The 12117-nt window shown below is 50.0% G+C and overlaps 2 protein-coding genes across 3 annotated transcripts in view; both read right to left on the bottom strand.

Annotated features, from left to right (window-relative positions):
• VARS1 (valyl-tRNA synthetase 1) overlaps nt 1-10809 on the bottom strand; it is a gene marked incomplete at its 5' end in the record, with an annotated part of 33829 nt that extends 23020 nt beyond the window's left edge. Inside the window, 12 exons of one of the 2 annotated variants that reach the window (XM_083491191.1) lie at nt 163-251; nt 451-559; nt 1217-1336; nt 2214-2295; nt 2420-2584; nt 4788-4915; nt 5239-5339; nt 5535-5616; nt 6361-6518; nt 8149-8299; nt 8937-9080; nt 10456-10809. In XM_083491191.1, the coding sequence (XP_083347317.1) occupies nt 163-251; nt 451-559; nt 1217-1336; nt 2214-2295; nt 2420-2584; nt 4788-4915; nt 5239-5339; nt 5535-5616; nt 6361-6518; nt 8149-8299; nt 8937-9080; nt 10456-10809 (1683 nt within the window). Of the gene's footprint in view, nt 1-162; nt 252-450; nt 560-1216; nt 1337-2213; nt 2296-2419; nt 2585-4787; nt 4916-5238; nt 5340-5534; nt 5620-6360; nt 6519-8148; nt 8300-8936; nt 9081-10455 lie in introns of both variants that reach the window. The other variant, XM_083491190.1, reaches the window with a different exon arrangement.
• The window catches only part of DDAH2 (DDAH family member 2, ADMA-independent), a 323504-nt gene that overhangs the window by 226163 nt on the left and 85224 nt on the right, over nt 1-12117 (bottom strand). The gene's annotated exons all lie outside the window — the stretch shown is intronic.

A 12117-nucleotide genomic window follows, 5' to 3' on the forward strand; every position in this document is an offset into this window, starting at 1 on the left:
AAGTTGTTCTGGTGGAGTTTCTTCCCCGACAAGAAAGATAAGCCTCCCTGTTTATTTCTCCTCATCCCAGTACCCTTTGTAAAGTCTTATTCGTTCTTATTGCTCTGCAGACTCCGTTTTAATTTCAGTCGCTCTCTGCTAGCAGCCCTCACGGTTACTTACTTTGTACCGGGGATCCTTGGGGTGGACAGCCACGGCGGTGTCCCCCAGCATCGTCTCAATACGGGTTGTGGCCACCACCACTTCTTCATCTAGAGAGGGAGGAAGGAAGGAAGGAAGGAAGGAAGGAAGGAAGGAAGGAAGGAAGGAAGGAAGGAAGGAAAATGGCAGGTCAGTGCTCCTCTCTGAGAAATGCTCGTCCCACAACGGAGCGAGCCAAGAGTCAGAGAAAAAAGAAAGGGCGTCAGATCCTGATCCCAACCCAACTGCCCACCAGGTCTCCTGACTCACCGGAACCTTCGATCTTGTACGCGAAGAAGACCAGCACCCCGAACTCAACCTTGTTCTCGTAGCCGGGGACAGGTAAGAGCGTCCGGCCCGTAAGCTCCTTCTTGTCCACCTGAGGAAGAGGAAGGTGCCCAAGGTGTGTCACCCTCTTCTCACTGGGCCTAACACAGGGGCAATAGCTGGCCCTATGCCCATCCTGCGTTCTCTCCCACCCAGAGGGGGCAGGTGGGGAGACAGTAAGGGGGCAAACAGTAGGGAGAGCTGGAGCCAATGACTCTCATTTTGTCCTCCTCTTCCTTCCTTGGTGAGTTCAACAAAGGCCACATTCACACACAGTACATTCAAAGCGCTGTGATACTGCTTTAAACAGTCACGGCTTCCCCCTAAGAATTCTGGGAGTGGTTCCCCCTCACACAGCTGCAATTCCCAGAATTCCCTGTGAGGAAGGATTGTTAGGCCACTCTAGGAACTGCAGCCTTTGTGAGGGGAAACGAGGGTCTCCTAATAACCCTTGGCCCCCGTAACAGACTGTAGCTCCCAGAATCCTCTGCCAGAAAGCCATGGCTGTCTAAAGTGGTCTTTAAATGTATGGTGTGACTCTGGCCACAAAGGCAACGCTAAGGCTGAAGAAGAGGGAGGTGACATTCAGGGCCACACCTGGCCAGCTTGAAAGTAGGAAGGCAAGCAAGTGGGGTTTGCTGACCAGCTAGGGCAAACTGAAGTGGGGGCGGCAGCATCCCATTTGCCCAGCCTCTCCCGACCCTGTCACCTCTATATCGGAGATGGCAGAGTTGAGGGCACACGACCAGTTCACGAGTCGCGTGCTTCGGTAGATGACGCCTTCCTCGTGCAGCCGGATAAAAGCCTCCTGGACGCTGTTGGAGAGTTTCTGTGGACAAAGCAAGGGAGAAGTTCAGTTCAGCCCATTCCACCTCTTGCGGGACGCAAACAAAAGCACAGTCTGTTTGACTCTGAAATATAACTGCAAAATCCAGTTGGTGGATCTTGAGGTTTAGCCAAAAAACAACATTGAAAAAACAAAACCCCAAAGCAGCTCCCATAAGTCTAAAGTCTGCCACTAGAAGACTATTGGCACGACCAGTCATTTCCTGAACTGGTCAGCGATGATTAATAGAGGCGTCCCATCAGGTTGATCTTATCCGTCAGGCCCAGTATACCTGAAGGAGCGTCTCCACCCCCATTGTTCAGACCAGACACTGAGGTCCTCCTCCGAGGGCCTTCTGGCGGTTCCCTCATTGCGAGAAGTGAGGTTACAGGGAAGCAGACAGAGGGCCTTCTCGGTAGTGGCGCCTGCCCTGTGGAACGCCCTCCCACCAGATGTTAAGTTAATAAACAACTATCTGACTTTTAGAAAAACATCTGTTTAGGGAAGTTTTTAATGTTGGATGTTTTCTTGTGCTTTTAATATTCTGTTGGGAGCTGCCCAGAGTGGCTGGGGAAACCCAGCCAGATGGACAGGGTATAAAGGTAAAGGACCCCTGACAGTTAAGTCCAGTCGTGAACGACTCTGGGGTCGCGGTGCTCATCTAGCTTTACTGGCCGAGGGAGCCAACGTTTGTCCGCAGACAGTTTTTCCGGGTCATGTGGCCAGCATGACTAAGCCGCTTCTGGCGAAACCCGAGCAGCGCACGGAAACGCTGTTTACCTTCCGGCTGGAAGTATTTATCTACTTGCACTTTGATGTGCTTTCAATGGGCAGGGTATGAATAAATTATTATTATTATTGTTGTTGTTGTTGCTATTACCGGGTCCATTGTAAAGCAGGCTCTGTCCCAGTCCATTGAGGCGCCCAGTTTCTTCAGCTGGTGGTAGATCCGATCGCCTTTTCTGCAAGAAAAGAGCCAGAGGGAAAAAGCACCCTGAGCACGTCATGTCTCTAGAAGACGTGACAAGGCACAGGGACGAGGTTCAAGGCGGTCAGAAAAACGGGGCCAGCCTTGAGACAACTCACTCGGTCTTCCATTTCCAGACGGCCTCGACGAACAGCTCGCGCCCGAGGTCGTGCCGCGTCTTCCGTTGCTCCTTCCACAGCTTCTTCTCCACCACCACTTGCGTGGCAATGCCGGCGTGGTCGCAGCCGGGGTTCCACAGAGTGGTCTCCCCCTTCATCCGGTGCCTGGAAGACACAGGGGCCGTGAGCAGCTGTTCCTCAGGCGACGTTGTTCAGGAACAGCCAATGCGGCGTTCTCTAGGTGCTGCCAGACTACAAATCCCATCATCCCCGACAACTAGGGCTGATGGGAATTGGAGCCCAGCAACACCTGGACACGTTTTGTTGGCTATCCTCCTATGACAGGCATGGCCAAACTCGGCCCTCCAGAAGTTTTGGGACTACAACTCCCATCATCCCGAGTTAAGAGGGCCAGTGGTCAGGGATGATGGGAATTGTAGTCCCAAAACATCTGGAGGGTCAAGTTTGGCCATGCCTGTCATATGACAAACAATGTGGACCTTGAAGGCTGTGCTCCTGTTTGCCGTACTCGTGCTGAGAAAGTGTGGTTCTTTCTCCAGAATACCACAGAGGCAAATGGGCAGGGACAGGGGAATTTTGAATAGGAAAACTAGGAGTGGAAAAAGGTCCAAGCCACATTCCTGTCAGTTTGCATTTACAGAAAGTATTGATCTGATGTGCAGAGATCTTTCCTATTCTAATTAATTCAAGGGGGTTCTGGAAGCTTCTCTGTGTGAAAGATACAAGCAGAAGGTCCATGATGTTTGGGTTACTCCTTCAGAGAAGCTGAGTACAGCTGGCCTAAACGGGTTCTCTTATCTCTTTCAATCAAAGTCATGTTGACTGTAAAAGTAGGGCCAGAAGGAGCCTGGCTTTCACTTTCTCTATCTCTTTTCCTTCTGGTGTTCTGTACATAGTACACTTAGTGTTAAGGTTTAGACTTATGATAAGTTATTGTAAATTGAAGTTAAGTCTGCTGCAACTGGATTTCTTATGGACAGTGCCAATCCTGAATGTACTGGATTTGTGATCATTCTGCTCATTTGCCTTCAGGAAAGCTCTGCGGGATGATATATAATTGCTTCTGGTCTATTTTTGGGGAATCCTGCAACGAGTTTCAGTTTTTACGCTGTTAACTATACGTTGAGGCTCTGCTCTGGATCAATATTGAGTAGAATTCCAGGACAAATCCCTCTCCTAGGAATCCTCTGGTCGAAAGAGTAGCCTCCTGAGGCTACTTTTCATTTAAAATGCAAGCCTCCATACCGGGAACACCACAATTCTTCAACCTGTACAAATTAGGTAAAGGGTAAAGGGACCCCTGACTATTAGGTCCAGTCGTGGCCGACTCTGGGGTTGCGGCGCTCATCTCGCTTTACTGGCCGAGGGAGCTGGCGTACAGCTTCCGGGTCATGTGGCCAGCATGACTAAGCCACTTCTGGCGAACCAGAGCAGCGCACGGAAACGCCGTTTACCTTCCCGCCGGAGTGGTACCTATTTATCTACTTGCGCTCTGACGTGCTTTCGAACTGCTAGGTTGGCAAGAGCAGGGACCAAGCAACGAGAGCTCACCCCGTCGTGGGGATTCGAACCGATTGGCAAGTCCTAGGATCTGTGGTTTAACCCACAGAGCCACCCGTGTCCCTCTGTACAAATTATGGTAGTATATTTAGCCTATTCACCATTTTGCATACCTTTACATAACCTCTGTTTAGGTTAGCCATGGGGAGAGAAAGGCGCTACAGAGGCCACAGAGGTCTGAACACCCTTTCAAGTGTATATTTGAGACCATGAGGGTTAGGAACTTGAACTTGTTTTGTTCCAATCGAAAACGCAGTGATTCTCAGGAATCTGAATTCTGTGCACTGTAGCCCATTCTGTGGACTTATGTGTTAACGACCTATACAAAGCCCCATGCCCCTTGGGAGTTGGGGCTACCTGAATCAGCTCTCAGGCAGGGCAAAACTGGGGCAAGGAGGAGGAGTTTGGATTTGATATCCCGCTTTATCATACCCGAAGGAGTCTCAAAGCGGCTAACATTCTCCTTTCCCTTCCTCCTCCACAACAAACACTCTGTGAGGTGAGTGGGGCTGAGAGACTTCAGAGAAGTGTGACTGGCCCAAGGTCACCCAGCAGCTGCATGTGGAGGAGCGGGGAAGCGAACCCGGTTCACCAGATTACGAGTCTACCGCTCTTAACCACTACACCACACTGGCTCTCAGCGATCAGGCAGGGCAAAACTGGGGCAAGGCCAAAGAATGCCAGTTAAGGGGTGGGGCACAGAGGGTCCAGGTTGACAGAGACGTCTAGGAAGGGCCCTGGCGTAAGGCCAGAAGGCTGTAGTCAAGGCAACTGAAGGAAACCTCACCATCGGGTCAGAGAGTCCTGGATGGCGTTGGTGAGGGCGTGGCCAAGATGGAGGGATCCGGTGACATTGGGAGGAGGGATACACATCATGAAGAGGCCTTTGGGGTTTGGCTCGGAGACGCTGCGACGCTGGAAAGGAGAGCAATTTTTGTGAGGCAGGTGGCCCTCCGGGTATCAGCCACAGAGCCGGCCCAACCATGAGGCAAGGTGAAACAACCGCCTCAGGCAGCAAGGTCCGCTGGGGCGGCAGATCCCAACGTAGATCTTTATCCACCCCTGCCCATCCGTGGTGTAATCTTCCCTCGCCCCTTCTTCCCTGGCTGAGGGGTGTGCCTGTCGGCCATTTTGTTGTCGGCTTCAGGCGCCAAAAAGTATTAGGCTGGCCATGTTACCTTCCCGGGGGGATGGGGTGAGAAAATCCCGCCCCGTAGTCGCCCCAGGCTCAAACTCACCCCATACTCTGGCTTGAAAAAGCCCTGGCTCTCCCACCACTGGTACCAGGCGGCTTCAACGTACTGGGGACTGTAGGAGTCAGGCATTGGGCTCTCCACATCTGGAAGGAGAAAAGAGACTTTGAGGCCTCCTAATACCTCCCTGCGGTGTTTGGGTGCTGCTGCTTCGGCTACATTACGACCCCCGCTTGGGTTAATGGGCTTCACAGCTGGCATGTCGGACACCTGAGCGCAGTGTGGGGCAGAGAACTCCAGCCCTGCCCAGCTCCCTCCCACCCCCACCCCACTAACATTACCTTTTTTCTCTCCTGGGGGAGTTGGGATGTTGTAGCTTATGACCCCTAGATCCTTCTTCTCTTTCTTCTCAACTTTTGGCTTCTTCTGCAAAGAATCAGGATGGGGGCAGGAAGGTGGAAACAGGCCTCAAACACTATTATCGCCCCCTGCCCCAAGCTCTTTGCTATTTTCCTGAATTCAGGCAAGTTCGGCGTGCAATTTTTTAAACGTCACCTTTTCCCGGTTTTATTTATTACTGGAAAAAGGCGAGGTTTAAAATAAATTTTATTTATTATTATTAGTGATACACACACACATATATACACGTACATACCAACTTGAGGTGTATTTTAGGAACCCACTGTATTCTTCTGACTGAAAATTGTTTGGAATGACGTTTTATATTGATTCAACCTACCCTGGGAACTTACAGTGACAGGGTAGGTAAGAAAACCCGGTCAATAATAAAATAATTAAACAATCATTGGGTGGCATTTATCCAAAACATCGCATGCACAAGTGTCATGGAATTTGTCTTCCCTCTCCTTTCCCCAAACATCTCCCAAATCTGCTCAAATCTTGGCGAGACCAGAATCCCTCAGTCCCCAACACACTAGCATTCCACATGCAGGGAGCTCTTTTTTTGGAATAGACAGCACTGAAAAATATCTCTCTCACACACAAGGATCCTATTTTCTTCTTTTCTGGAATATTTAAATCTTCCCTCACTCTGTGCGTGCACATGAAAGCTCATACCAATAGCTAATTTAGTTGGTCTCTAAGGTGCTACCGGAAGGATTTTTTATTTTTATTTTTTATTTTTTTATTTTGTTTGGCTTTTCTTACCTCCCCCTGTTGTTGCTGCTGTTGCTGCTGTTGGCTTTTTTCCTTCTTCTGCTGAAACTTCTCCAGTTTTTCTTTCTTTTTGGCTTCTTTCTTTAGCTGGGATGCGCTTTTGGGCGGCTCTGTGAGCTCCTTGGGCTCTGAAAACTCTGCCTTAGGTTCTTAAGAAGAAAGGAAATAAATCAATGTGCAAAATAAAAAAATTCCTTCCAGCAGCACCTTAAAGACCAACTAAGTTAGTTCTTGGTATGAGCTTTCGGGTGCATGCACACTTCTTCAGATACACCTGAAGATCTGTGTATCTGAAGAAGTGTGCATGCACACAAAAGCTCATACCAAGAACTAACTTAGTTGGTCTTTAAGGTGCTACTGGAAGGAATTTTTTTATTTTGACTATGGCAGACCAACACGGCTACCTATTTGTAACTGAAACCAATGTGCAGCAGCCTTGTGAATAAATCTTGCTTGATTGCCATCTGCCCTCCAGTTGGGCCCCAGCTCCCATCAGCGGCAGCCAGCATGGCCAATGGTCAAGGATGATGGGAACTGTAGCCCAGATTAATAGTTGGGAGGGCTAAAGGTTCGCCACCCCTGCACTAGACCCACATCTCCCCACCGCTGCCAAAAAGTCTGTGCCTCTATGAACAACATGTTTCAGACCACAATTCAAAGTGCTGGTGCTAACCATTAAACTCCTATACTGTATACCTGAAGGAGCGTCTCCACCCCCATTGTTCAGCCCAGACACTGAGGTCCAGCGCCGAGGGCCTTCTGGCGGTTCCCTCACTGCAAGAAGTGAGGTTACAGGGAACCAGGCAGAGAGCCTTCTTGGTAGTGGCGCCTGCCCTGTGGAACGCCCTCCCACCAGATGTCAAGGCAAGGAAATAAACAACTATTTGACTTTTAGAAGACATCTGAAGGCAGCCCTGTTTGATGTTTTGTATTTCTGCTGGAAGCCGCGTAGAGTGGCTGGAGAAATCCAGTCAAATGGGCAGGGAATAAGAAATATATTATTTTTATTTCATCATCATCACCACCACCATCAGTGCTTTTTTCTGGGGGTACTAAAGGGCACAAAGTACTGGCACCTCCCCCCCCCATGTTAAAAGTGCGGCACTTACTGTAACAACTTCATAGTAAGTAAAGGTAAAGGGACCCCTGACCATTAGGTCCAGTCGCAGACTGGGGTTGCGGCACTCATCTCGCTTTACTGGCCGAGGGAGCCAGCGTACAGCTTCCAGGTCATGTGGCCAGCATGACTAAGCCGCTTCTGGCGAACCAGAGCAGTGCACGGAAACGCTGTTTACCTTCCCGCCGGAGCAGTACCTATCTACTTGCACTTTGATGAGCTTTTGAACTGCTAGGTTGGCAGGAGCAGAGACCGAGCAACGGGAGCTCACCCCGCCGCGGGGATTCGAACCGCCGACCTTCTGATCGGCAAGCCCTAGGCTCTGTGGTTTAACCCACAGCACCACCTGTGTTCCTTTCATGGTAAGTACCAACACCTTATTTTCCTTTTTTTTAAAAAAGGACTGCTGATTATGATGACTATTACTAAATCAGCAGTGGATCCCTGACTCTACGGCCAACCTATTCAGATTGAGGGCGACAAGAACAGAAAAGCCTTGCTAGGTCAGACCAAAAGCCTACCCAGCTCAAAACTAAACTGTCACAACAACAACCTGTTCTCCCAAGCAATATAGAGTGTAGCTCTGTTCTTCCTTGAGGTTTCTTTGCCCTCAGCAAATTCACGAGGGTCTGGGAACGAGGACAACGGTAGCAGCACCTTACCTCTGAGATCTGATTTCAGGGTCCCCACTACAGTCGTTTGCTCACACAGCTTCATTGGACCCAAGATAAACTGGAATTCTGGCTGATTGACGCAGGTCAGAAACCACCGGGTGACATTGGTGTATGAAGCGCGGAGAGCTTGGTCGAGAACCTAGAGGAATCATTTGGAGATGAAGAGAGGAACACGAGCGCGAGATATACCATTATGAATATAGGTGAGAAGAAGGGCAGGAACCCAACAACAGCGTTAAGGCAGAACATCTGCAGGTGATGATAATAATAGTAATAATAATAATTTATTATTTATACCCCACCCATCTGGCTGGGTTTCCCCAGCCACTCTAGGCGGCTCCCAATCAAGTGTTAAAAACAATACAGCAATAAATATTAAAAGCTTCCCTAAACAGGGCTGCCTTCAGATGTCTTTTACAGATAAGATAGCTACTTATTTCCTTCACATCTGAAGGGAGGACATTCTACAGGGTGGGCGCCACTACCAAGAAGGCCCTCTGCCTGGTTCCCTGTAAACTCACTTCTCGCAGTGAGGGAACCACCAGAAGGCCCTTGGCGCTGGATCTCAGTATCCGGGCTGAACGATGGGGGTGGAGACACTCCTTCAGGTATACAGGACCGAGGCCATTTAGGGCTTTAAAGGTCAGCACCAACAGAGTGCAGAGCCATTGATTCCCTGCCCCAACAAAAGCAGAGGAGTAGAAACTGCTGCAAAATTATGCTACCGATGCCCCATTGGAGCAGAGGATGGGAGGGAAGCTGCAGAGGGGACTCACATATTTATATGGCAGCAACAGAGAAGATGCAACTGTCACGTCGGCCAACGTCATGGCTTCGCCCACCAGGTATGTCCGCAGCTTCAAGTGGCCGTCCAACACCGCAAGGAGACTCTGGAGCTCTGTCACAGCGCGGTCTGTCACCTGGGCAAGAGAAGAGTGTGTGATCACACCCGCAAACCACCGCCTCTCATGGTACAATGCTCAGAAGATACCTGCCGCCTGGACTCCTTGCAGGGCCTTTCTGCATAAGGGGTCCCTGAATTAAAGGTGACCCTCCCGCTCTGTTGAGGTACATTGGCACTACTCCCTGCCACTCTGTCCCTTCCACCTTGTATGCGGTCTAGCTCACGAAACGCCCTTACTCATGATTTGGGGGGGGGGGTTAAAATCAAACAAAAACAATGAATTAAAAAGTGTAGTGTTTAGAGTCTTGTTAAACACGCTGGCGCCATGACCTTTGGATCCTGCAAAAGTAGGGAAAGAAAACAGCACAGAGCAACGTGGGGCTCAGCTGCATAGTGTGCTTGCTTATTTATTTATTTGGCAAAATGTACCGTATTTTCCGCTCTATAGGACGCACTTCTCCCCCTCCAAAAATTAAGGGGAAATGTGTGTGCGTCCTATGGAGCGAATGCAGGCTCCTTGGCTTCAGCGATAGCAATGCGAAGCCTCCGAAGCGCAGAGAGAGCGCTCCCTCCCCGCCCCTTGGCTTCGCGTTGCTTTCACTGAAGCCTGGAGAGCGAGAGGGGTCAGTGCGCACCGACCCCTCTCGCTCTCCAGGCTTCAGGGATAGCTGCCTGAAGTCTTCGGAGCGCAGCGCAAGTTCCCGCTGCGCTCCGCAGGCTTCAGGTTCCTTTTGCTGAAGCCAGGAGAGTCTTGCTCTCCCAGCTTCAGCAGAGAGGGAGAGCTGCGCGGCGCCCCTTCAGCCAAGTGGGAGGTGAAATGGAAGGGGCTCCGTTTCTCCTGCCGCTTCACTGAAGGGGCGCTGAGCAGAGAGGGGGAAAATTTTTTTTTCTTGTTCTCCCCCTCTAAAACATGGTGCGTCCTATGGTCGGGTGCGTCCTATAGAGCAAAAAATACGGTATATAGCGCACAACTCTTAAAAGAAAATCCTTAGAGCAGATTGCGAAAAGAACAGAGCGATAAAATTATCAGTCAAAGCAGTTAAACGCAACTATTTTAAACTTTCAAAAAAAATAATTAAAATCAATGAAAAGCGGGAAACCAAATTAAAACACAAGCCAGCATTACACATGCCTGGCTAGGCTGGTCTAAACAACAACGTTTTGGGCGGGTGCTGAAAAGTGTACAGCACTTGTATGTATGTTTATGCTTTTCGTTTTGTTCATTTGTCTCAAATAAACGAGAGTTATTTCTCAGAGCTTTTTTTTTTTTAACACTTCCTCCCCCGCCCTGCCCACTTTCTTCCTGGCTCACAGCTCACTCCATTAACCACTATGCTATGGGTTAGACACAGCACCCTACCCCGTCACAGCAGAGTTAGCCTGCCTCTCACCTGTTTGCTTTGCTTGGAGACTCCCAGCACAGAGAAAGCAGCTGCGGAGGCCGCAGGAGCGATCTCCAAGTCTGCGAAACTGACCCACTGCCGTACCAGGGCGCTGGCTTCTGAGCTCTGCCCTCTCATGGCATCCGGACACAGCAGGTAAGAAACAGCCGCTGCGCCAGAGACACGGACGCCCGCCTGGGTCTCCAGAGCTGGGAGTTTGGGCACAGAGAAGGAAGGCTTCCCCAGCTCCTTGCCAGGAGGCAGAGCGACCACCCTGGGCTCGTGTCGGCCATAGCGGGCCGCAACCAGCACCCGCAGATTCTGGAAGTTATCCGGATGAGGGGAAAGGTACAGAGTTGGCATGGCGACCTGGAAAGAAAGGGCAATGAAAGCGTTAAGAGGGAGGGCGTTAAGAGCCCTCTTGGAAAGACAACAGGGCTGTCGTGAAGAAGAGGGAGAAGACGTTCTCTGCTCCTGCAGAGGGCAAGACTAGATCGAAGGAACTTACGCTACAGGAAGGTAGGTCAGAGATGGGAAGCGGGTAGTTTGGGGTCTCCTGCCAGATCTCTGGGTGATCTGAGGTAGACTGGTGAAGGTTTCCAACTCCTAACTGTTTAACAACAATTTAAGGACAAGATACATGGGTACCTCGGGTTAAGGACTTACAGGTGAAACTCGGAAAATTAGAATATCGTGGAAAAGTTCATTTACAGTGGTGCCCCGCAAGACGAATGCCTCGCAAGACGAAAAACCCGCTAGACGAAAGGGTTTTCCGTTTTTCGATGCGCTTCGCAAGACGAATTTCCCTATGGGCTTGCTTCGAAAGACGAAAACGTCTTGCGAGTCTTGCGATTTTTTTTGCTTCCCCCCCTTTTTCTAAGCCGCTAAGCCGCTAATAGCCTTTTAGCCGCTAAGCCTTTAATAGCAGCTAAACCGCTAATAGTGCTAATCCGCTAATAGGGTTGCTTCGCAAGACGAAAAAACCGCTAGACGAAGAGACTTGCGGAACCGATTATTTTCGTCTTGCGAGGCACCACTGTATTTCAGTAATTCAACTTGAAAGGTGAAACTAATATATGAGACATGGCTCTCCAAATCTATTTTCTGATGAGAGCAGCTTTTGCATCTCATTTGGAAACCAAGGACCCAGAGTCTGGAGGAAGAATGGGGAGGCACACGGTACCAAATGGTTGAAGTCCAGTGTGAAGTTTCCACAGTCTGTGTTGATTTGGGGAGCCATGTCATCAGCTGGTGTTGGTCCACTGTGCTTCATTAAGTCCAGGGTCAATGCAGCCGCCTACCAGGAAATTTTGGAGTACTTCATGCTTCCTTCCGCAGACGAGCTTTATGGGGATGCTGACTTCATTTTCCAGAAGGACTTTGGCACCTGCCCACACTGCCAAAAGTACCAAAACCTGGTTCAGTGCCCATGGGATTACTGTGCTTGATTGGTCAGCAAACTCGCCTGACCTGAACCCCATAGAGAATCTGTGGGGCATTGCCAAGAGAAAGATGAGAGACACGAGACCGAACAATGCAGAAGAGCTGAAGGCTGCTATTGAAGCTTCCTGGTCTTCCATAACACCTCAGCAGTGCCACAGGCTGATAGCATCCATGCCGCGCCACACTGAGGCAGTAATTGATGCAAAAGGGGCCCAAACCAAGTACTGA

Source organism: Podarcis liolepis, assembly GCF_965112155.1.
Source record: "Podarcis liolepis genome assembly, chromosome: 2".
Classification (NCBI taxonomy): Eukaryota; Metazoa; Chordata; class Lepidosauria; order Squamata; family Lacertidae; genus Podarcis; species Podarcis liolepis.